This window comes from Ailuropoda melanoleuca, chromosome 12 (assembly GCF_002007445.2).
Source record: "Ailuropoda melanoleuca isolate Jingjing chromosome 12, ASM200744v2, whole genome shotgun sequence".
In the NCBI taxonomy this organism is placed as follows: Eukaryota; Metazoa; Chordata; class Mammalia; order Carnivora; family Ursidae; genus Ailuropoda; species Ailuropoda melanoleuca.
In genome coordinates this window covers 21435715-21461192 of record NC_048229.1, presented here as the reverse complement: position 1 = coordinate 21461192, position 25478 = coordinate 21435715, and the positions used below count along the sequence as shown (strand labels likewise).

General features: G+C 40.4%; 1 protein-coding gene across 3 annotated transcripts in view; it reads right to left on the bottom strand.

The window, feature by feature from the left end:
- The window catches only part of PITPNB (phosphatidylinositol transfer protein beta), a 66849-nt gene extending 41724 nt beyond the window's left edge, over positions 1-25125 (bottom strand). For 2 of the 3 annotated variants that reach the window (XM_011233676.3, XM_002926267.4), the window contains exons 1-7: positions 24996-25125; positions 20224-20254; positions 16695-16840; positions 5007-5098; positions 4360-4367; positions 3777-3851; positions 2104-2187 (exon numbers count right to left, since the gene is read on the bottom strand). In XM_011233676.3, the coding sequence (XP_011231978.1) occupies positions 2104-2187; positions 3777-3851; positions 4360-4367; positions 5007-5098; positions 16695-16840; positions 20224-20254; positions 24996-25015 (456 nt within the window). In that variant the 5' untranslated portion in view covers positions 25016-25125. The remainder of the gene's footprint in view (positions 1-2103; positions 2188-3776; positions 3852-4359; positions 4368-5006; positions 5099-16694; positions 16841-20223; positions 20255-24995) is intronic. The other variant, XM_034639682.1, reaches the window with a different exon arrangement.
- Positions 25126-25478: the final 353 nt, after the last annotated feature.

Below are 25478 nucleotides of genomic sequence, written 5' to 3'. Positions count from 1 at the left end.
CACTTAACGCTGTGAGATACTTGGTCCTATTTTACACAAGATAAAACAGGCATGGAGAGAGGAAACAACCCATACAAGACTGAATAGCCAGCAGGTGGCAGAATCTGAATCGAAGTCAATCCAGTTTCAGAATGTATGTTTTTAGTCATGGCTCCACAGACTCAGAATACAGACACTTCTTATTCGGGCCCAATCCCTTCTCTTTCCCCACATATCCATCCCAGACAACGTTCCACACAGGGAAGCATCCGCTCGGCCTCTGCATGTTCACTGCCTTCCATCCGGAGCACCGATCTTCCAGCCAGCAGCACCTTTTGTCCTCGCCGATCTAGGCTCGGGTGGAAGGAATGAGACCAGAGGCCTCCAGGGCTCTTACACAATCGGCCTTAACTGTTCTATCTACTTGCATTCATGCCTGCAAACACTGACTGAACACTCATTTTAGCCTGACAACCAGAACAAAGAACTCTTATGACCCCAGCAAAACCAAAGGTGCCTTGTATTCTGCTGAAGAACCACCTGGAATGCAAACCCATGAACCACAAGATCGGATTGTTTTGTCTGGCTGGCACAACTCTTTCAAACACCAACAATATAACCTGAATGCAATATAAACTGGGGCACCCATACTGCTGCTCGGCATTATCTTGTGACCTGCTGGTCCAAGCACGTAGGCTACCCTGACCTAGCCCATTAACCGACTCACTTATTGCTCACTCCTGAGGATTTTTCCTCCTACCACCATTCTTTCATATGCAGTAAACATGGCTGGAAAAGATACAGAGAAATAAAAGGGCAAAACAGACATCTGGATAGTGTTTTTAAAATAGAACATACATTCACTTCTGGGGATTAAAAAAGTCCTATATAATTTCAAAGGTGGAATTATCCTTAAAACTGAAATAATGTTAAATCACAGCACAACGAAAATTTACGAAGTTCTATAACAAGCATCCCTCATTAGTGCTCACATTTCTAATCAGGGAGGGGGTCCTAGCAGAACAGGACCCAGCCTAGCAGAGGGTCAAAGCTGGCAGTCTCAAACCCAGTGATTTCAGAGAAAAGGTGGGGGACCTTTGTTTTAGAAGGTTTACCCTTATTTTTTTTTTTAAGATTTTATTTATTTATTTGAGAGAGAGAGAGAGAATGAGAGAGAGATCACAAGCAGAGGAGGGGCAGAGGGAAAGGGAGAAGCAGGCTCCCTGCTGAGCAGATGCAGGGCTCAATCCCAGGACCCCGGGATCATGACCTGAGCCGAAGTCAGATGTTTAACCCATTGAGCCGCCCAGGTGCCTCTAGAAGGCTTACCTTTAAATTTCAACAGCAAAATCAGACATTTCGTGTTTGGGTTATTTCTGCTCAACCTACAGCATTGCTCATGTTCAGACAATGAGCACTGAAAATGAAACGGAAAGGTCATGAAATAAAAATGCTAACTGAACACAATGGGCTTTACCATGACAGAAGAACTCTTGTTCCAAAGCTTCTGCTCTCTACGCTAGCATAAAGAGGGTCAATGATTGTCTTAACACAGAAAAAGTCCACAACTGTGCTCTGCAAAAGCAAGCAGCACTAGCATACTCTAAGAACTGAGTTAATATTTTCAAACTGCAGCAAAGTAATACAATGTTCTTACTTCGGCAGAATGCAGGTCTTCACTTCTGGTGGGAGGGTTTATTAAGTCAAAAGCCTAGAGTATGAATATTTACATCTAGTAAAAATCAAGATTAGAAAGCTACAAAACTGTTAAGCTTTCTTATAATCATACTTTAAAAGGATAAGGGATCCACATTATTTATAGAAGCCCAAAGGAGAATTCTTTTATAAAATAATGTTATTAGTCTTTTCCCCCACAACGAGAACCAACCTCTATATATCTCAGGTACACGGGGATTTCTCAAAGGGATCATTTGTACAAAGGTGAAATCCACACAAGAAAACAACCCTCTCTCCTACTCTCTGGTCTTTTTGCTGCACAGACCCATACCCAAACTCCAGGCTCACTGCAGTGCAGAAATCCAGGCCATAAGAGACAGAAAAAGACCATTTTTAGATATAAGAGGCAACAGGTTAAAATGTCATTGAGGAGTATGCAGTACTTACTGCTGGTTCAACTTGACTTCGATCTGCAATATCTATGTGGACAATTTCAACAGTTTTCCATGTGTTCGGATCTAAACCGTGTACCTATAAATGACAGAGAGAAATGAAACACAACAAACTGTAGACTCCTCTTAGTAGGCAAACTATTACGCTTACATACATAATCATTATCTGAGTCTTTTAGACCACATTACAAGGAATAAAAGGCATCCAAATTGCTACTTCATTAAATTAGTGGTCTGAAGTCTTAAGGGATCTAGAAATCTTCTGTTACCCTTGGATCCGTAAGAAATAAGTGTGTGTGGGGGAGGTGTGAGGATGCTGCCAAATTAACAGAAGTCTGCCACCATTATTTTCTGGTAGTCCTTAGGGATGAGTTATATAACAAAATGCACCTAACCTATGTTTAACCCAATGATACACGACCAAGTCCTTGTAACCTTTAAGTCCTAGACCAACGTAAGGTGACATTGTAATTTGATTTCAAGAAGCTGCATTGTGAGGTTTAAAACCTATCCTGAACTTGATTATCCTAAAGCTTTTCAGTTTTGAAAGGACAGCAATTCCTCCATTCATCATGTTAATTAATCATTTATTTCTAAGACTCCCTCCATGAACCAATTAAGATCTGTTTATGAACTGCCAAAGTTTGTCCATTTGGAAGCTGGAAAAGGCAGATCAGCTCATACACAGACTAAAGCACACCCAATCACCTCATTTAGATTCTAAATTTTAGAATCACTGTGATAAAAACATGAAATGTCAAATGATCAAGAAAAACTCATGTCAAATACTACCAATTATAATTCAAAAGTTCTATTAACTGGCACCAATCACATAACAGTGGAATCTACCACATGAACTTACTCTCCTGTAACAGCGTATGGTGGGGCTGGGACAGTAGTTCTCAAACCGGGGCATGCACCACCACGCACAGCATACCGGGCCCCACCCCTAGGGATTTTAATTTAGTAAATATGGGGTGACGGCTGAGAATGTGCACTTCTAACAAATTCCCAGATGCTGCTGCTGGTCCAGAGACCACACTTCGGACAGCTACTGGGCCAAGGCCATCAATCAATACCAGATGCCTTCCCAAATTCTCTGACACACCTTATCAAAAGTTAATGATTACACTGAGTCTTAAATGATTTTCTTGAAATTTACTTGAGGAATAAATGTGCTCCAACTTGTGAAAATCAGAAGCCTGTCAACATTTTTGTAAAATATTCAAAGTTGCTCCTCCCTCTTGCCTTTTTGCCATTTCTCTGACATCAACCCAGGAAAGCAGAATGGAGGTGAAAATTAAAGCAGTCTACTTGGCTTTGTTGAGTAGCTCTGACGAACATACAGAGATGAAAAGATGAAAGAAATCTAAAGTTAATGACTAAAATCGGTTTGTGAATTTTATCTCTGCTCTCCCTGTGCCAGATAAAGACAGCGGATAAAAACAGCAACTCCCCGCACAGTCCACTCTCGCACCAAGGCAAGGGGGCTGCGAGGGAAAGCCCCATTTGTTGCTGATTGCTGGCCTGCCTCAGTGCAATCAGACATGCCCTGGTGTGTCGAGGTACCGGTCTCCTGTAGGTGGCATCACTCTGGTGATGACAGATGGACTACAGTGTTCCCATTTCCAGGGGCTTCTGCACTGAAAGCCCAGAGTTGAAACTTACATTTTCTAATGTTCCCAAGTCTGGTTTGTGCCATGTTTCAATTTTAATGAAGAAATCATCTTTCATATATTCATTCTGCAGAAAACACAACAGCAAAATGACAGTGATCTTTCACCGGTTCTTTGGGGCTTTTGTCTGCAGCCTTCCCCAGCATAAGCATCCGTGCTTTGACTCTATAAGACCGATCCTCAAGTAACAAAGAATCATTAGCTACCTGTTTTTATAGACTTGTCAGGCAAACCAAATGCTGCATGCTTTTAAATAATTTAAACAACTCTACTTGTCATGCAGCACACAGGGCTAATATTAAAGGAGCTCGGAGGTTTGGTGAGCAAATACGGCATTCAAAAGAAGTAGCAGAAGCAAAATAAAGTCAACAGGGAGATTTTGAGACAAGGCTGGAAAAAACCCACTAACGCTGGGAACATGTGGTGGAGTGCAGGCTGGTGGAAAGAGCACAGAGGAGAAACCACGCAGTGGTGGGCAGTTTTAATTTAAAAAGTAAGGAATGACTGAAAATAATTACTACGTAAAGCAAAATTTAAAGATGAAGAGTATGTGACACAAAAATAGTTTTACTCACCGTTACAACTGAGGCATAACAGACAGGTGGGCAATAAAAGGGGAAAAATTTAAGAATATTAATCAAGGTCAAAACAATCTGTCATATTATTTAATGTCACGATGATTAAACTACCTGAAAACACAGAGCATTTAATAGTTTATGCCTGCAAAAGTTTCTACACAAGTCACACTACAGTTTACCTCAGATTATGGAGTTAATAATCTAATTTTAAAACAATAGTAGAATAATGTCACAAAAGCAATATATCACTTTAAAGCCAACTTAGCAAAGAACAGGAAACTGTTTCAGAAGTCTGCCATACTCCTACCCTACTGTATGGGGTAATATGAGAAAAGTTCTATTAAAACTACACCAAAGGACACTTTTGCGTGTGGATAACCTTTCAGGTCTCACCCCTGGAGCCAGTGCAGTCAGCAAGGGCCTCAAGGTGGCTCTCATGTGAGAATGAACCAATGCCCCTCACTAAGGTCTAGGGGAGGAACCCAGAGAAATCTCTCCTCTGCCACAGCACCTGTAGTGACTACCCAAGAACCCACAGAGGACTTTCTTGGGTGTCACCCTTCTCAAAGGCATTAGCAGCAAGAGTCCCTCTCCTTATTAGCAGTGGGGAGAGGAGTGGAATGATTGCCAGAAACCAGGCTTACTTGTTCTACAGTAGGGGTATGCATTCCAGGCTTTCTCGTGAAACACCAAGGAGCCCTCCGGAGCAATCATCCTGACGAATGCAGGAACTTTGCTGTGAAGAGAGAAACACTGAATATATTTTCGGTAGTACCATCACTTCTTCGTTGGCATCTATTGGGCTACCTCAAAGAGTACTGTCATCAAAGGTGATTATGTTCTAAGTTTTACCAACTCATGTTCAAGACTGTTAGCAACATGTTTCATTTTCAAACCCAAAGTAATCAAGTGGAAACTTAATGTAAAAACAACATGATTAAGAACATTTAGCTGTATACAGGATTTCGGGGGGAAAAAAAAAAATTTTGTGTCGGGCTTCTGCTCTATTTCCCGGAGGTGAAATCTGAAAGTTAACTGAGGCTATTTAGGCTTCGCATAATACAACACAGAAGTTCTCTCCTGTGGTTAGACCACACTCACTGTTTAACATGAAAGAGTCCCTGGAATATGGGAGTATCTCTGAATAAAAGCCTTCAAATACATTTTACAGAATAAACTTAAAGAAAAGTGACAATGTGAGGAGCCCAGGTGGAAATGTGATCTTAAAACATATCCAAGTATATAATGTTGTATGGTTGGACCATGAATATCATTTGTTGCCTCAAGTATGGTTAGAGACGGGTTAAGTATATAACATATAAGGAGTTTGTGCCAATTTCTAAGGTAATCAACAAAGATCCCAATAGATAAGTGGGCAAAAGATATCCACAGGCAGGTGACAAACAGAAAACACAACTGGTTAACAAACAAATGGAAAAATCAGTCTTTTAGTCTTCGAAGAAATGCAAATGGAATGACCACTTCTAATGATTGTTAAGAAAGCAGTTTACATGCACAGGCTTTTCATACAGATCAGATTCAAATCCCAACATCAGCACTTAGAAGCTGTGTGACCTTGGACACATCACTTGGCTCTCTGAACTTCTGCATGAGTTGAACACAGTTCCCATTACCTACTCTGCAGGGTTACTGGGAGGATTCCATCAGATAATATCTATAATGTGTTTATCAGCACATGGCATAACACAGTAAGAGCTCAATAAACAGTAGGTACTGCTCTTTAATTATAAGTTAACATGAAGCTGAGTACTTTCACATGCCTTTCTTCACTTATATCCTAAAACTGCACTGCAAGGTACACATTCAGTCATTATACCATATAACCAGCATTTAAGTGGCTAAATAACTACATGTCAAAATTATATCCTCCAAGTTGAAGCCCTATATACTTTTTCTATATCAGAACTGCTTCTCTGAGAACTGTCAAACACAACCTAATTTCCTAAGCTAGGACAAAGAACAAACTAAGGAGACTTTGGGCCCAGAAAGGACTTCTGCCTCCACACTAAGATGAAGCAGGCAGCCAGAGGCAACCCTATGAATTCTGGAAGCTAAGCAAGCTTTCACTACTGTGGCAAATTAAACCACTGGGAAAAAAAAGCTGAAGCACTATTACATGTGACATTATAATCGAGATTCCAAGGGAATAAAAAGATTCACCTATGCCTTCACACCCTGAAAAGATAACAATAAAGGAGAACTAATTCTTTGAGCACCCATTCTTTTCAAATCCAGGGAAGATTAATGCAAAGGGGCATAACCTCACAAAAATAAAGCCAAGATACCTGAAAATACTTTCACATCAAAAGTCAAAGAATACCTGAAGTCCAAATTATTTCTTCCATTGCTCAAGAACTGAAACCAAAATCCCTTTAACTGGGAGAGGTCTCATCAGGGTATAATTTAACACATATGGGTGATTTTTAAAATACACCTACAAGATTACCTATCCATCTGAGAGTATGACAAATCTATCATTGGTTCATGTGGTCAATGTAGAAAAAGGCAGGAAAGGGGTGCGTGTGTGGTTCAGTTGGTTAAATCTTGGACTCTTGGTTTCAGCTTATGTCATGCTCTTTGGGTCATGGGATCCTGGCTCTGCGCTCAGTGGGGAGTCTAATAAAGATTCTTTCCCCTCTCTCTCCCTCCCCCTCCGTCCCTCCTCCACAAGCACATGCGTGCTCTAAATTATATAAACAAATAAATTCTTTAAAAAAAACAAGAAGAGGGATGCCTAGGTGGCTCAGTCGGTTAAGCGTCTGCCTCCGGCTCCGATCATGATCCCAGGGTCCTAAGATCCAGTCCCCGCATCAGGCTCCTTGCTCAGCAGAGAGCCTGCTTCTCCCTCTGCCTGCTGCCCAACCTCCCCCCAACTTGTGCGCGTGCCTGCTCTCTCTCACTCTGACAAATAAAATCTTAAAACTTTTTTGAAAAGAAAAGAAAAGGGCAGGGAAAAAAACAGCTGCATACTAGCTTGGAAACATATTTTAATTATCCTATTTATTCCCATAGTGCCCAATAGTCTAAAAACCTTAAACATTTATCAAAAGCTCTAAAATTTGCTGACCCAAACAGAAAACTGGCAGTCACTAAAGGCCAGCAAAAACCAAATCAACAAGAAAGTTTTAACATGTCTTCATTTTGCTCCCAAATGCCTATTTTCTTATTTCCAGGATACTATTCCACTATGTGAATTCCAACAATCAACTTTTTGACTTAGTTAAGAATGACCAAAGCTCCGAGCCAGTTATTTCAAATTGACTCGTTTTTTACACTTAACATGAGAACACTAACAAACATCTCTCCTCAGTGAATCTAATCATGGACTAAACATAGGGGAAATACATACATAGAGTAAATAAAACTAAATTTCAATTCTGCTTTAAAGAAGAGAAATTTTCATCAGTGGCAACTTTAAAATATTCCTAACAAGACAGCTTAAATGTGCCGTTTATATAACTGACAGCACACACATTGGTTTTCTACTTCAGTATCACCTACTTAGCAAGTAAATTGTTTTGGAAGCTTAGAGTCTCAGAAAAAGAACAAATATTAACTGAATTAACAAAATGGAGGTAGGCCTTCAAAAACAAATGAACAAGGACATTCCTCCTCTTGTTCTCCCAACGATAGTGAAATGTTCTCTCGTGACAAATCGACACTCATGACAGTGCTTAACTCAAGGCAGACACTTCTAGAGTTGTCTTTTTAAGAGTTAAGCATAAAACAATGTCCAAGAGCAGAAAAGGTTCTTTGCCATACACAGTCCTTTTCCCACCCCAACTCTGAATGCATATGAAGAACATTCAACTTCAGGGTAAAATTCAACCAAAATGTTCCATCAATTGTGTTCACAGGAGATAATATTAAGATCTAACTTCTATAACAATGGCTGTGAACCTGTCAAGTGGTAAGACAACTTTGTCACAGCGGTAGAGAAAAACAAAGGGCTTATACGGTTTGAAAGATATGTAATAAATGACCGTAATGTACACTGAACTTCTGATCTAGGAGCATTTTTTTAAAAAAATCTATTCCTGAGATACGTAACACCTTGGCAAATCACTTCAAACTGCACTTTTCCCGTGGAAGTTTTAAATCCACTTGTAAACAAAATGAGCAAACTGTTGAGTTCTATTTTTCCATCCTACAACCTACTAAACATCAAAATGTAGAAAAACATACGGAAGAATCTGAAGATGAGATTAATTTGCCATAAATAATCTTTCATTTTATAATCAAATGAAATATACTTTAAATACACTGGGCACCTCACCCATTCATTCACTCAAGTATTTATTTACTGACTGTCCACTGTGCCAGGGGCTACGTAAATGACAGTGTGCAAACGGACAATTCCTACTCTGAGCTCACCTTCCAGGGAAAGAAGCAGGAAACAGAGCAGTAAATAACAAAAGGCAGTGAATTACCTCTTCCGAAGTGCAGTAAAGTCAAGGAACAGAGCACTGGACAAGTGAGTGTCTGGTTTAAGGGTGCCCAAGAAGGCCTCCCTGAGGAAATAACAATATAATGGCGATCTGAGGGTGAGGAGGGCCAGCCACATGAAGACACAGGCTCTAAAGTCCTAAAATAGCTAAAGACTTGGCCTGCTTGGGTCACTCTGACACCTGCAGCATGGCTAGACTGTAGTGAAGAAGGAACAGAAGGACGGACACAAGATGAGGATGGTGAGGTGAGCAGGGGGCAGATAGATCACAATGAGGCCCATTTTATAAGCCAAAGAGCTTGGGTTTTATTCTATGTATGATGAGAAGCTACTGAAGGCTTTAAGAAAGAGAATGGCACGACCAGATTTAAGTTTTAAGAACATTCTGACTTTGCCAATTTAGTAGAGTCATGTTAGTAAATGAAAATTAACTGTAGTGGGCAAGAGTAGATGGAAGCAAAAATTAACTCAAAATGGATCAAAGATCTACATGTAAGAGCTTAAAATGTAAAATTCTTTTTTTTGAGATAAAGCGAGTGAGCAAGCGCAAGTGGGAGGAAGGGCAAAGGGAGAGGGAGAGAGAGAATCTCAAGTAGACTCCCTGCTAAGCATGGAGCCCAATGCAGGGCTCGATCTCATGACCCTGAGATCATGACCTCAGCTGAAATAAGAGTCAGATGCTTAACCGACTCAGCCACCCAGGTGCCCCTAAAACTATAAAATTCTTATAAGAGGGGCGCCTGGGTGGCACAGCGGTTAAGCGTCTGCCTTCGGCTCAGGACGTGATCCCGGCGTTGCGGGATCGAGCCCCACATCAGGCTCCTCTGCTGTGAGCCTGCTTCCTCCTCTTCCACTCCCCCTGCCTGTGTCCCCTCTCTCGCTGGCTGTCTCTATCTCTGTCGAATAAATAAATAAAATCTTTAAAAAATAAATAAATAAATAAATAAAATTCTTATAAGAAAATGTGGATGTAAATCTTTGGGACCTTGGACTGGACGATGGTTTCTCAGGACACCAGAAGCATAAATGACAAAAGAAAAATAAGTAAACTGGGCTTAATCAAAATCTTAAACTTTTTAATGCCTCAAAGGACACTATCAAGAAAGTGAACAGAAAATGCAGAATACGGGAAAAACTGCAAATCATGTATCTGACAAGGGGCTAGTATCTAGAATACATAAAGAACACTTAAAACAAAATAGACAACCCAATTAAAAAACAGTTAAAAGATTTAAATGGATATTTCTCCAAAGATCTACAAATTACCAGTGAACACATGAAAACACACTCAACATCATTAATCAGCAAAGATGTGCAAATCCAAACCTTGAAATACTACCTCACACCCATTAAAATGGCTATTACAAAAATAAAACAAAACCTGGTAGTAATAGTGCTGGCAAGGATAGGGAGACACTGGTTCCTACAGGGTTGAGGGGGAATGTAAAATGGTGTGGTCACTTTGGAAACAGTCTGGCAGTTCAGAAAGTGAGGAGTTACCATATGACCCAATAATTCCAACTAGGAGAGTGTGTGTGTGCGTGTGTGTGCACATCCAAGAGAAATAAAACCATATGTCTACACAGACACTTGTACACAAGTGTTCACAGCAGCATTGTTTATAAGAGTCAAAAGAATGCGTGGCAAGAGATCAGTCTGGAAGCAACTGGGAGAGTTCAAGAGAAAGAGATAATGGTAACTTGCATTAATGTGGTGGGTATGGAGATGGAAAAAATGGGCAGAATAACAAAAAAAATTTACAAAATGACTTCAAATCCTGATTTGTGGGAAGAGTAAAATAACCAGACACAAATTGGCTAACTTTCAGGATATAAAACAAGACTTTAAAGTTCTAGAGAAATAACAAAAAGAGAGAGGGAAAGTGTTTTCCACATAACAAAACAGAATAGCAACGAGAAATGAAACATGCCATAAAAAGGAAACAATGCATTACAGAAGTACTTCTGATATTCTTCTGGAATAGGATTACTATTTAGAAAACTCTGAACTGTGCAAAATTGAAGACTTAGAACTATACACACAGAAAAAACTTTGCGTTGATGACTGATTTGCAACTCAAGAATGAATTATCATATTGGGCTGATATTTATCAATTTCTTATGTATACTTATTCAAAGATCTCTCTGATGTGAATCATCAGATATAATCGATCTTTGCATTCTCAGGTGATTTAAACTTCTCATTTTTAAACATGAACATAACTTTAGCTCCTGGCAAATGATTCTTCTGCTTACAAAACTGTGCTCTTAACTGGAACCACATGAAATTTTAAAATGATTTTCAATTAAACCTCTACTGTTTCAACCATTGGGGAACAAGACCATTCAGGAGTTGGCACAGCCTTATGAATTCTCTGTCATTCAGGACTGACTAGAGATGGTGAAGATATAATGCTTATGAAGAATAAAAGTGTAAAGCTGATTTTCCCCAAGAAGGGAGAAAAAGCAACAAAAGGACTGGTCAGTGTGTTCCTTCCTANTGGGCTGATATTTATCAATTTCTTATGTATACTTATTCAAAGATCTCTCTGATGTGAATCATCAGATATAATCGATCTTTGCATTCTCAGGTGATTTAAACTTCTCATTTTTAAACATGAACATAACTTTAGCTCCTGGCAAATGACACTTCTGCTTACAAAACTGAGCTCTTAACTGGAACCACATGAAATTTTAAAATGATTTTCAATTAAACCTCTACTGTTTCAACCATTGGGGAATAAGGCCATTCAGGAGTTGGCACAGCCTTATGAATTCTCTGTCATTCAGGACTGACTAGAGATGGTGAAGATATAATGCTTATGAAGAATAAAAGTGTAAAGCTGATTTTCCCCAAGAAGGGAGAAAAAGCAACAAAAGGACTGGTCAGTGTGTTCCTTCCTACGAAGTCGCAGGACAGCTGCCAAGTTTTCTCTGAAATAACCATCTCAAAGGTTGCAACAGATTTCCATGCCTTGCTTCAAAATCTTTGCCTGATAAGATCTGTTCTCTCTCCACCACCCACTATTAAGTGTATATTGAACATCATAAAGAAACATACTCAAACTTTTATGGTAAATGGGGTATTAAGACAATATGTACACATGAAATACATGACCCAGTGCCAAATGAGTAGATGTGACAAAAAGTGATGAAGTTTATGGAAAAAGAAAAGTAGTCAGGGAATGCCTCTGCACAGGACAGAGCTGAGCTATGCTCAGGAAACGGCGTTTATGGGCAACCCCACATCACAACAAGAAAAGAACCTAAGGGGCTGAACATGGCACTTCTAGAGGACAATGAAGAGTCAGGCTTGCTTAGAGCCAATAGTTTTTATTCTGGACAGTTATAACAATTGGAAGACATTGATAATCTTGAGTAGTTTATTAAGTTTAACTTTATTCTGGAAGATGACTTGAAACTTTAAAGACTATGAGAACATGGGATACGGTGAAATCCACGGTCTTGGGAGAATTGCTCTGTAAACTCCTTTGGCATTCACTTCAGAAAATGGAAAATATTCTAACCCTCCCACAGGGCTCAGCAGTAGAGCAACGTGATTAAGAGGGCAAGTTCTGGAGTCACAATGACTGCCTGGGTTCATGGCCTATCTCTGCTACCAACAGCAGTGACACAGGGGCCAGTTACACCTTTCTGGACCTTTGTTTCCTCACTGGAAAAGGTTGCTATGGGGAATCACTGAGCTCTCCCCTAGAGCATGTACAGTGACCAGCACAGAGTTAAGAATACAGTAAGGACTAGATCCTCTGCTTAGAATTACCGTGGGCAACTACTTACTGTAAATTACCAAAGGATATGGAAAGAATCTCATTATCCTGTAAAATTATTATTTGAGATTCAAGGGGGGAGAAAAGTCAACGGTCACTAAATTATGGGGTTTTTTTAATACCTTGCCAAGACTGTTTCTCAATCTTCTGGTTAAGATGAAGTGTGTGTATCTCAGACCAAGAAGTGTTTTGCTGAAATGGGAAAGCATACTGGCCAGAGAATCTAGAGACGTTGATTCCACTGGGTANCAGAGATGTTGATTCCACTGGGTAAAGTGATCTCAGAGTTTCAAGTATCACAAACATACAATAAGGTATCGGTGGCCTCAGGCAACAAATTTAGCCAGCCACATCTCCAATTCCATTGCTGCTATACAGTGATAGTGCACACAGTACTAGAAGTTACCCAGTGGAGAACATGCTGAAAANTAGAGACGTTGATTCCACTGGGTAAAGTGGATCTCAGAGTTTCAAGTATCACAAACGTACAATAAGGTATCGGTGGCCTCAGGCAACAAATTTAGCCAGCCACATCTGCAATTCCATTGCTGCTATACAGTGATAGTGCACACAGTACTAGAAGTTACCCAGTGGAGAACATGCTGAAAAAGGGAACATATATTACTGGACACAAACTTAACTTCCTCAGGGAGAGAACTCTAAAACTCTCTAGGAACTGTGGGTAGGCCTATAGCATGCTGAACCCGCAGGATGCCCTTGCAGGATACTGACGTCTGACAGGCTGCACCACCAGCCCTGTGTCGTGATTGCTATCTTTCCTATGGCACACTGAAGGCCTCAGCACTCACTGCTAAATGATTCTTTGCCCTTCCATAATCTAGTTATGCCGTGGCTATTGGGCCTTCGGCACAACACTGATACGTTTGAGCATGGGGACATCTGATTACCTTGCCCTGTTACTGTTCTCGCCCCCAGGCTACAGCAACAGTCAGTCCTGGTTTTGTCTTTATTACCAGACAGGTTTTTGGTACTACTACTATTAGAGAGGCTACTACCTGCCACACTGCCTGAGATACATCGGTGCCACCCTCTTTCCTTTGTTCCTTTCCTCTCCACACTCTGTCCCTAGCCACTATCTTTGTGTGACAAAGCCAGCCTCCCATGGGCATCAAACAGCCCTGACCATCTAATCAAACCCCCTCCCTTCCCTTCTCATGGGACACCTGTGCTCATCAGGTCCTGAGTGCTTGTTGTCAGGGACTTGGGACTGCCTACTTGTGACCAAAAGAGCGTGGGATTAGAGCCCAGAGAATCCAGGTCACAGTCACCATTCTGCCACTTACTAGCTGTGTGACTTTGGGTAAACACGCACTTTAGTATCTTCTTAGGTACAATAGGCGTATCGCCTATTTTTCAATAGGAGTAATGAGGAGTCAATAAGTGCAAGACAGGGTAAAACCAAAAGGTACTAGGAATGATTTCAGCTCCTTCTAGGAATGAAGAAGCCAGGAGAGCACAGGGAGGCTGGCCTCCAGAGAGCCATGGTTTTCCTTTATTTAATCTATTAAGAGCCTGAGAGGAATTCTGAACCTCATCCCCAAATAAGTTCTTCAGAACAATAACATCTCTTGAACGAACCGTATTTATACAGCCCTCTTCAATTTAAGAGATTTGTTATTTATGACTGGAATGTCATCTGAATCACGTCTCAAAATATTTATCGTTTTTCTTATTAAAAATACAGAAGAGTAAAAAAATCTTAAATCACCCATAATCCCACCACCAAGAGAAAAACATTAACATTTTAATTAATCTCTTTCTAGGCCTTTTTCTGATTAGTTTTTTTAAAATACATGTAATCTAGTGCATATTTATATTTACGTACATACTTAGCAACTAATCTTTTCCATGTAATGATATATCAAACATTTCCCCAATTTCCAACTCTCAGTTTTCAAATGAAGGGTATTTTGAATCTATTTCATGATTATTACCATATGGACATCATACACCAACAGGAAGTTTTATATATCGAACTTTCTGGTTAATTTTAGAATCCCCAGAGAAAGTCAAATGTTTACAATAAAAAAAGTTTTATGTGTTGGTAAAATTCAATTAATGAATAAATATAATACTAAAAAATGAAACTATACAGAAGCAAATTCAATACTATTAACACAATGTAGATCATACCATCTAGAACGCCACATTTTTCTTCAACTGACACATTTTTTTAGATATACTTAGGGTGCTAACAAATTAACAGGAACCATGACTAAGACAGTCTCTATGGATAACTGATTNTCTTAGTCTCTATGGATAACTGATTGATAAGAATTATTGCCTTCATTTAAACCTGTGTCAGAAACAAAGAAACACTGTGTTCTAGGAGGAAAAAAAACACAATAAAATTTAAGATTCTGTAAAGTGATAACCTACTTTATATTCATGTGTCAATATAAACCAAGTGGTGGTCTTAAACTGAAAAAACAGGAAACACTGATAGTCACAGCTCACCTGCAACTTTAAGGAGCTCTACAAAAACCTGGGTGTTACTCATTTCAATATGAAGACAATAAAGGCAAGAAGAGACCAAAGATCTCTGCTACTTTTTAAAAGATTTTATTTATTTATTTGTCAGAGACAAAGAGAGCATGGGAGCAGGAGCAGAGGGGGAGGGGCAAAGGGAGAGGGAGAAGCAGACTCCCCTCTAAGCAGGGAGCCCGATGCAGGACTCAATCCCAGGACACTGGAATCATGACCTGAGCCAAAAGCAGACACTTAACCGACTGAGCCACCCAGGTGTCCCAATTCCTCCTACTCTTAATAAATTAGGGGGACTACTGACAAAATGGACTCTTAAAAACTATTACTGATCTTTTGCCCCTGGACAAATACTGGTATGCATTTTCTGTTTTAAAATATTTATGCCAGGGGTGCCTGGGTGGCTCAGGTCAAGATGTCAGTGGTGTTGGATTGAGCCACATGTCAGGCTCCATGCTCAGCACAGAGTCTGCTTGAGATTCTCTCTCTTTCTCTCTCCACCCCTCTGCCCCCCACTCACTTGCTTTGTCTGAAATAAATAAAATCCTTTTAAAAAAATATTTACGCCAAAAATAAGAGATTAGACAGCCAAACTCAGGAGAACTTCTATAAACCGAAGGGATAAAAACAATGAATGAAAGATTTCAACAGTCAAGTCACACAAGAAATTCAAATGGTCTAATAGGAAAACACATTCAACTTTACTAATAAAGCATGCAAATTTAAAGAAGAGACTACTCTGTGTATTAAATTGGCAAAAAAATAAACGGAGAAAAATATGGAAAATGAACACTACCAAACTCTTCGAGGGTATCTGGCAGAAATATCAAAATTTTAAATAAGCTTGTCCTTGAAGCAAAATCCTACTTTTATACATTTCTCCTAGAGAAACAGTAACCTAAGGCATGAAGACATATACAACCATGTTCACAGAAATATTATTCGTAACATGCAAAAAGAAAAATACCTAAAACACCTAAACTTACTTATCATTTAGAGAATGGTTAAATTTCACCTATGCTTTGTTCACACTAGGAAAGGTCACTCAGCCTTCCAAAGAAGGACATGGATATTAAATAACATGGCAGGGTGTTCACAGCGTGTCACTCCGTGAAGAACAAAGCTAACTGCAGAACCATATGTATGGTAGGATCCCGTCTGCCATTGAAAACAAAAAATAACACAAGTGACAGCTCTCTGTATGTTTATTTTTAAAAACGTATTTGAAAATGTATAGAAAATGATCCAGAAGGAGAAACTGTTTCTAGTGTTTCTCCCTGGGGTTATGGATATGTGATGGCAAGAGGCGGGGACTAAGTTTTTATAACCTTCCCTATTGTTTGAATTTTTTTATAAACAATTATATCACTTTTATAATTTAAAAATAACCAATCAGGGGGAAGTTCTCTCAAAAAATTAAAATGCAACATATTGTCAGAGTAAAATTTAAAAAGTACCTCAGCACACACGGCCCAGGAAGTTAGGGAGTTATCTGCTCAATAAGTAAGCTGGAGAATTAAGGCATCATCTTCAATAGAATGACTAAGCATCAGATGTGTACAATTAGCTTACCTCTTTAGGTGATAGATTTTGTGTGTATACTGTCCCTTTTCTCCATCCTTCTCATAAGGTTCATTTTTTAAGACTTCAATTCCTTCTCCACCACCAGTTTCATTCTTACTAGCTTCTGCAACAGAGTAAAGCTGCCCAACCTGATACTGGAATTTCAGAGCACAGAATTTCATTAAGCCAGTAGTACCTGCAAAAATTTCCTATGCTAAAATCTTAGCATAGGATTATGCTATATGATATAGAAAAGCCTGTCCAAACCATTCAGCACATCTGATCCATATGAAACATTATATTTGGTGATCAGCCCTCATAAGTACCAATGTGAGATCAAAATCAGGATTTTATTCCTGATATAGAATATAGAAAAGCTTGTCCAAACCATTCAGCACATCTGATCCATATGAAAACATGACTCAAATTTAAAATATGCTTAGGAAGATTAAACACTAGATGATCCTACAGCTTCAAGAAACTATATAATATTTCACAAGATTTCCATCATTTGAGAGAACTGCTAGTTGTAAATACTCTGGGGTGCCTTCATATGTACTACCCACTTATCAAGAAAACGTTATGGGGGCGCCTGGGTAGCGCAGTCGTTAAGCGTCTGCCTTCAGCTCAGGGCGTGATCCCGGCGTTATGGGATCGAGCCCCACATCAGGCTCTTCTGCTATGGGCCTGCTTCTTCCTCTCCCACTCCCCCTGCTTGTGTTCCCTCTCTCGCTGGCTGTCTCTATCTCTGTCGAATAAATAAATAAAATCTTTAAAAAAAAAAAAAAAGGCTGAAAATACAAAGAACCATTACAGTCCAAATTTTAGTATACCTCTGGGGTTTTTTCTCCCCATGACTTATGCCTGACATACCCAATTTAGCCCTTGTCCACCTCAAAAGAAGCAGTATTGAGTACCCAGGATCAAAACTGTTAATTGTAAAGTTCTCCAGTAAACAGAAACTGTTTTTAAAGTATTAGAAACACACAAGAATTACTATAAAAGGCAAGAAATCACTGACAGTGGTTTCTATTTCATTTTAAAGTGAACCAGGATTCTCAATGGCCTGAACCAATACCTGTGAGTGGGCAGTATTGTTCTGTGCCAATCTGGAGCTGCTAACAGTTCCAACAAATAATAAAAAGCAAAGTTCTCATGTTCTAATTTGTTCTAGTGACTCAACCATGGCACTGTCTCCAATCTCTTCAAATTTGGCTAAATTTCTTCCTGCCAGTGAGGATAGCCTGAAGAAACGCTTTTCTTTGTTTTTAAGCATATTTTCGAAGAAAAGCTATCTCTAAAAACGAATCATTCAAAAATGAACATTTTATTTGAGACAAAAAGTAGTTGTAAACTCAGTAAATATTTATATCTAAAAAGTCCATGGGACTTTTTGAAGGTTAATTTAAATACACACTAATTCAATCACTCAATCTGGGTTTAGGAGGCTAGAACCAAACACATTTCTTAAACGCAACAAAAATAATTTCTGTAGGGATTTTAGACTGCAGGGAGGGTGTATTTCTTCTCTGGTTTTTGTGATACAACACCAGGGTTAGTCCAATAATGCTACAATCCTTAAGTCCTTTAAAATGTACTTTTCAACACAGTCATATTTTTAAAGTATGATCAAAATGTCTCTAAGTCAAAAGGTAAATTTAATCTTGGTCAGGAACAGAGTAACAGAACTTTACANCAAACACATTTCTTAAACGCAACAAAAATAATTTCTGTAGGGATTTTAGACTGCAGGAGGGTGTATTTCTTCTCTGGTTTTTGTGATACAACACCAGGGTTAGTCCAATAATGCTACAATCCTTAAGTCCTTTAAAATGTACTTTTCAACACAGTCATATTTTTAAAGTATGATCAAAATGTCTCTAAGTCAAAAGGTAAATTTAATCTTGGTCAGGAACAGAGTAACAGAACTTTACAAAGAAACAACTAAACAGCAGTATCCAAAAAATGTTATTAACGAACTGATATTTTGTGGCATGCTACTAGCCTTTCATTCTCATTTTTAAGACTAATTTAAATAGAGACAGAAGACATGTTTAGTAAGTCTGAACAGAAGAGCTGAAATTATTTTCAGTGACAACACCAAGACTCAGAAAGATTTCGACAAGTTGATCCAGCTAACTGAAATACAAGAAAAAATTTAACAAAAACAAATGTCAGTTTTCACATTCAAGTTCAAACAATCAATTGCCCAAGTAAAGCATAGGGGTGCCTGGTTTGTCTTGAGTGTTTTAATATGGGGAAACCTCAGGCACTACTGAGATATATACAACTATGTTCAAGTCTACTTTAAGCTGTGCCAGACAGCTACTCATTTTTAGTTCCTGCATTGTTTTTTTTTTCTTTTCTGTCTTCTGTCAGCTGTCACTTCTTAGGTTATCAGTTTGTTTTGTCCCACTTCCAATTCACTGCTTCTAATCTACTGTCAGCTCCAGGAAAACCAAATAACTGAGCAAGTGCAAACTGTGTGCAAGTTATAGAACGACCCAGCGGGCTTTGTGGGGTTTGCTACACATATCTCAGTTTCTCTTCTATCCTCCTTCCCGACTCTACCACAAATACCTACAAGTGAAGGACATGCAAGTTCTGAACAGGTAGTATATTCCCGTATTATGAGCAGATCAAGGGAGATAATAATCTCTCAGTTACATGCTGGTCAGACAACGTCTGGAATACTGTTTTCAGTTAAGAGCAACAACTACAACACAAGCAGCAGTGAGACCAGCTGGTAAGGAAGTCTAGAGGTCATGTTATACTAGGCCAAATGAACATGCTGGGAATATATAACCCTGTGACCTCATGTAGAGAAGATGGAACAAAAGAACTTGGGGGGAGGACAGAAAATGGCCAAGAGAAAACCTGAAGGGCTACCATATGCCAGACAGAACAGGCTTATTTTCCACTGCACAAGTGGAAGGAACTATAAACAACAAACATTATTTGAAAGCAAATTTTGGCTTAAAGACAAATGTTTAAAATATCCAGCAGCAGGGGCGCCTGGGTGGCACAGCGGTTAAGCATCTGCCTTCGGCTCAGGGCGTGATCCCAGCGTTGTAGGATCGAGCCCCACATCAGGCTCCTCTGCTATGAGCCTGCTTCTTCCTCTCCCACTATCCCTGCTTGTGTTCCCTCTCTTGCTGGCTGTCTCTATCTCTGTCAAATAAATAAATAAAATCTTAAAAAAAAAAAAAAATATCCAGCAGCAAAAGAGACTTTCTCTAAGCAGCAAGTCACTTAGCCTTAAAGTGCTTATGTTGAGGCTGGAGCCTCCTTTCTCTCGGATACTGTAGCCAGAATTCCTGAACTGGGCAAAAGATTAAACTACATTCTTTAGAGCCTTCCAAAACAAGGCAGTGTAACAGAATTCATTTACAATGAATTATCTGTAATACACCACAATTCATTTTGTCACATAAACTGGAATGCAAATGTAAGTACATACAACAAAAATATGACTGTAGATTAACATACTGAAATAAACGATATCAATAAAATAAAACAGAAAAAAATCAAGACTCACCTCCTGAACAGAACATGGCAAAACCACACGGCTGAAACGACAAAAGAAAAAAAATATGTCACGTATGAAATATTTGGCTTTAAAACACAGACCTCTACACTTAGAAGAACTTTTGCTTAAATCTAGTGAGAGCGTAATACAAGGATATCATTGTCTTTGCAATGCCTACGGCTCTAAATAAGAATTTTTAAGTTGGGGAAATAAAACTATCATCTGTGGGTCTCAATGATCACTCCCATTTAGTGTCCTCATTGTACCAGGACCCCAAAAACGCAGTTGCAGAGATTCTTGTGAGGAGAAAAGGAACAAGAGAAAACTCATCACTGAAAATTACAGGGTACTGAATATATTATTTTTAGACTGTCTGGTCAGGTTGCCCTCATGAAATTTTTAGTATGGTTTCATTCTCCATCTATATGCTATATATTTTTGTTTTTACAGTATTTCTCATAGAATATGTCTTGAATCTCAGGAATGAATGCTTCCAAAAACTGTTCCCCACTACCCGATTAGTCCTCAGTTTTATTAAGAGAAAAACAGGTGAAAGATGCAACAAGAAAAAACTTTACCAAGGGAAATACTTTGAACCTTAGAAATAGAACCCCTTCCAGGGCAGACGCAATATAAGGTTGACTGGTATTTGATCTTGTTCAAGAGTCTGTTACTAAACCAACAAAAGGACTGAAATGGAGGCATAATACTCCTGAAGATATAATCCAAAAAAAAGAATATTATGGTAAATTATATCAGAATATTGCACTTTATCACCAGATTTTTATAGGGAAGTACCTTCACTTATCTCCAGCATAAACTCTGAAAATCCCTGAATATCAATTATCTCATGATAATAGCTCGTGGCCAAGACAGCAACTTCTTTTTTTGGCCTGGTCTTCTCAGACTTTTCCCTGCTAACCATTAAGGTACCACAGCAGTGTTATGTAAACTTTCATTTTAACTCTCTAAGGATAGGGGGGAAAAATCCCACAACGGTTACCTTGATTTTCATTTTATAGAAAATTCCCAACAGTTTCTCCTCATTCCAACTTCTCTTCAGCTGCACTATCCACCCACCCCTCTCTCCCTATTCTCCTCAAACATCTATGCCTGAGTCCTCACATCACCTTGATCTCCAACATGTATAAAACATGCCTCCTGTTATTCTCCCCTCCTTCACTATCGGGGGTCACTCATCGCTCTTTCTGATAATGGTCACCTAAAGACAATGAACATTCTCAAACACCACGACATACTAATTCTTATTCTCATCAAAAATAAACTTGTTATACAAAAATCCTTGCATACCTAATCCTTTAAACTGTCTCCTCTGAGTACACACTAATTTGTTCACTGTCTCAATAACAGAAAATAAACTGGGGCCAAGAGGGTGTAGCGGGGGGAGAGGCAGACTAAGATATAGATTGAGGGGCGCCTGGGTGGCTCAGTCGTTAAGCGTCTGCCTTCAGCTCAGGTCATGATCCCAGGGTCCTGGGATAGAGGCCCGCATTGGGCGGGCTCCCTGCTCAGCGGGACACCTGCTTCTCCCTCTCCCTCTCCCACTCCCCCTGCTTGTGTTCCCTCTCTTGCTGTGTCTCCCTCTGTCAAATAAATAAAATCTTAAAAAAAAAAAAAAGATATAGATTGAGAGCATATTCTGGAAGATAAAGATAGAGACAGAGATATAGGTTGGGAGCATATTTTTAGGGTCCAGAATACAATAATAAGAAATCTATTACATTTATTAGGCAACAAGGAATCCAGGAAGGTTGTTCCAAAAGGGAAGTGACAGGATTATAGCTAATCTAAAGAAGACATCTGTAGCTGGTTAAAAAACATTGAGAGGCAGGAGTATGGGGAAAAACCATCTTTGGGGAGGCTGGGCAAGGGTTTACAAAGATTTGAACCAAGATGACAGGCTGCAGAGGAAATGGAAGGAACAGAGAGGAAAGAGTTAAACACTCCCCGGAACTTTCACAAAACCAAAGAATCACTGCTGGGTAATTTTAACAACTACTCACTAGTGGGAAGATCCCTATTTTTATATAACAACACTTTCAGCAAAACTTATTTCACAAAATCAAAGTGACTGATTAAGACATTCTGGATGAATGATGAGTCAAATTCCTCAAGATTTGCTTAATGAAAAGTAAAAGGAATAGACAGGCTTTGATTTCCTCTTTTTCTCAAAGCCTCATTCAACTTTCATAACAATTTGAAAATTTTCAAAATTCTCTGAAAATCCTCAGGAAAATAATTTTCCAAATGGAACTAGCAACTAGTTCTTTAAAACTAGGACTTTACATTAATGGCAACTTCATCTGTTGCTTAAGTAACAACTTAAAAAGAATTCCCCACCCTGAGAAGTCATTTCTAACCTTTTAATATGTCAAAAATAGATGGCATTTTTTTAAAGACAACAAACATTTGCCAAAGTATTTTATAGTTTACCAACATCTTCACGTAGGAATGACCTATTCATTGCTCCTGACCAAAAATAATTTTAGAAAGTTGACTTGCAAATAGGAAGAATCATTTTTTTATTCAACACTGAGCACTTACAGTATGGTAGCCTAGATGCTATGCTGGGTACTAGAAACAAAATAAAAACAGTCTGCTTTCAGAAAGTCTAAAAGGAGGGGGAAAAAAAAGTCTAGGGAGACATACATGAAAAGTGAACATCAAGCAATGTAATTTGTAACACCTTTAAAAAATTACATTTGGGCACATTTCAGCATGTGTTACCTTGGCGCATTTAAATTTTTATAATGAAAGTAACGGTTTCACAAAAAGCATATTGTGCAAATTCCCAATGGGAACTCCTTTCCATGAGTTAGCTTGATACTCCTCTCATAACTGTCAAAGGGATCTACTGAACACTTAATTCACATTTTAGGAGGGAGGAAATAACTCTAATAAAAATGACGAGATCTATGATGTAAGATCAGTTCTGCAACTCACTTGCTATGCGACTCGGGCCAAGTCAATTTCCTTCTGTCTTGTTTCCTCCATTTGTCTTAATATCTGCCACCTACCTACATTACAAAGATGTCAGAGTAATAAATAAAACTTTCATGATACATTGTATAAACGACTTGGAAGAAAAGCTTTATATAAATCCAGAGTTCTATACTATAAACAAACTTTATCCAAAATGTGTCTTTTCTCAGGATCCCTGTCACTGACTACAGCTGCAGTTTTTCATTAACTTAACAAGTACTTATTGAGCCACTACTATGCTCCAAGGGCTATTTTAAGAGTTGGGGATATGGAAGTGAGCAATAGAGACAAATTCGTGGAGCTTGCATGTAGCAAGAGAATACATGTAGTAAAATAGGAAAAAAAAAAAAAGGGTGACTGTATTGCATGGTAGACGGTGATAATTGCTACTGACAACAATAATGCAGGAAGGCAAACACCAAATGGTGGGGGTTGCAATTACGTCTTCAGAGAGGGACTCCCTAAGAAGGTGATACTTAAGCAAAGACCTGAAGGAGGTAGGTTAGTGATATGAGGGAAGAGCACATCAGGCAGAGGGAACAGCAAGCAGAAAGGCACTGAACTAAGCTTTTTTTCCTGAAGTAATTTAAGAACTATAAGGAAGCTTGAGCTTGAAATGGACATGGGCACGTGCAGGGTAGTAAATGTGATGAAAGCAGAACAGAAAATAATGAAAGACCTTGTGGGCGATTGTAAGGACTTTTTTATTCACAGTGAGATAGGGAGTCTTCGGAGGGTTTGAAGCAGAGAAGTGACAGTAGTGACTTTCTAAAGGAAGTTTAAAAACCCTAAAGATAAAGTGTCTTAAGATAACTAAATTAAGCCAAAATTCACGTTTAAGAATTTAAAGTGAGAAAAACATTCGAAAAACCAAAGAACAGGCCATACTCGAAATCCCTAGTTGCCCACAGGACGCAGACGGTACGACCCAGCTGTGACAGCTCAACAATCACGGCTAAACAGATTTCCTGTGATAGTTACAGTGCCTGCCGGTGGGAAATGCCGTAACCTTTCAGCAGAATCACTCCGCGGGTCTAATGCACCTGAAAACCCTTCCATTTGACAGGCCACGTGTTAACAATTCCTCACTTCAACCCCGTGAAGTGGGTGGAACCCAGTGTCACCCCATCTTAAAGATGTGAAAACTGAGACTGAAAGCAGAGAGACCTCTCTCCTGATTAAGTCAACTGAGCTGCCCTAGGGAGCGCAGTTTTTCTGAACTCCCAGCTCCTTGCTTGAACTTCAGGGCGCCTACGTCCCACCTCGAGTCTCGACACCGAGGCTGTCTTCACCTGGCAAGCCCATCTTCCGCGGGCTACAGGTAGGCTCCACCCCACAAGACAAATCACTGTCAGACCCACCGCGCCTCCCCACCTCGGGCTCCTACTCGGTCCCCGGCTCAGTCCCCCGCCGCGGGCCTGCGGGTGGGTCCAGGCTGGGACTGGAGGTGGGGGGTGGGGAGAAGGCGGGTCCCAGCGGAAACTCCCGGCCTCGCCTTCCCGAGCCACGCGCTCAGACCGGGACCCAGGCGCCTCCGCCCCAGGAGAGTGGGCGGCGGTGTTATCACGGCAACGCCAGAGAAGAGGGTCTGGGGGCGCGCAGCGGTGAGGCCTTTAAGTGGGCCGGGGGCGCGGGCCGGGGGGAGGGGGCGCGCGCAGGGAGCGGCCAGCCAGAGGCTCGCTCCTTTCTAGGAATATTCCGCTTCCGCAACTTCCCAATCAGTGAGTCTCCCACCACCGCCATTGCGTAGCCTCGCTCGCGCCCACCGACCCACTCACAATTCCTTAATCAGCACCATCTTCCCGGAACCCCCTCACAGCTGCCGCCGCTACCACCGCCGCCGCCGCCGCTACCGCCCCTCACGGCGCCTGCGCGGCCCCGCCTCCTTGCTCCCCCCGCCCCCCCAAACCACCGCGGCGCCTGCGCGTCCACACCCTTCCGCCGCGACTCGTCGCGTCTGCGCACGCGAGGGGCTAGCTCCGCCCCAGTCCAGCGCCCCACCCTGGGCTCGCGGAGCTTCCACTGCGGCTGCGCGGCTGGCTGAAGAGGGCGGGGGGTGACGTGCGGCTTCTGCTGCTGCTCGCGCCAGGCGCGCGCTCGCTAGTCCACTTCTTGCGGCTCCTCCCTCCAGTCAAGTTCCGTCCCAGCTAGCGTGGAGCCTGCGCTCTTTGGTGAGTTTTCCAATCAGTTCCCCGGAAGTCGTTTTCTAGTGACCAGCGCTAAACTTTTCCCCACCGCTTTTGAGAGGAGGTCCTCGCCTT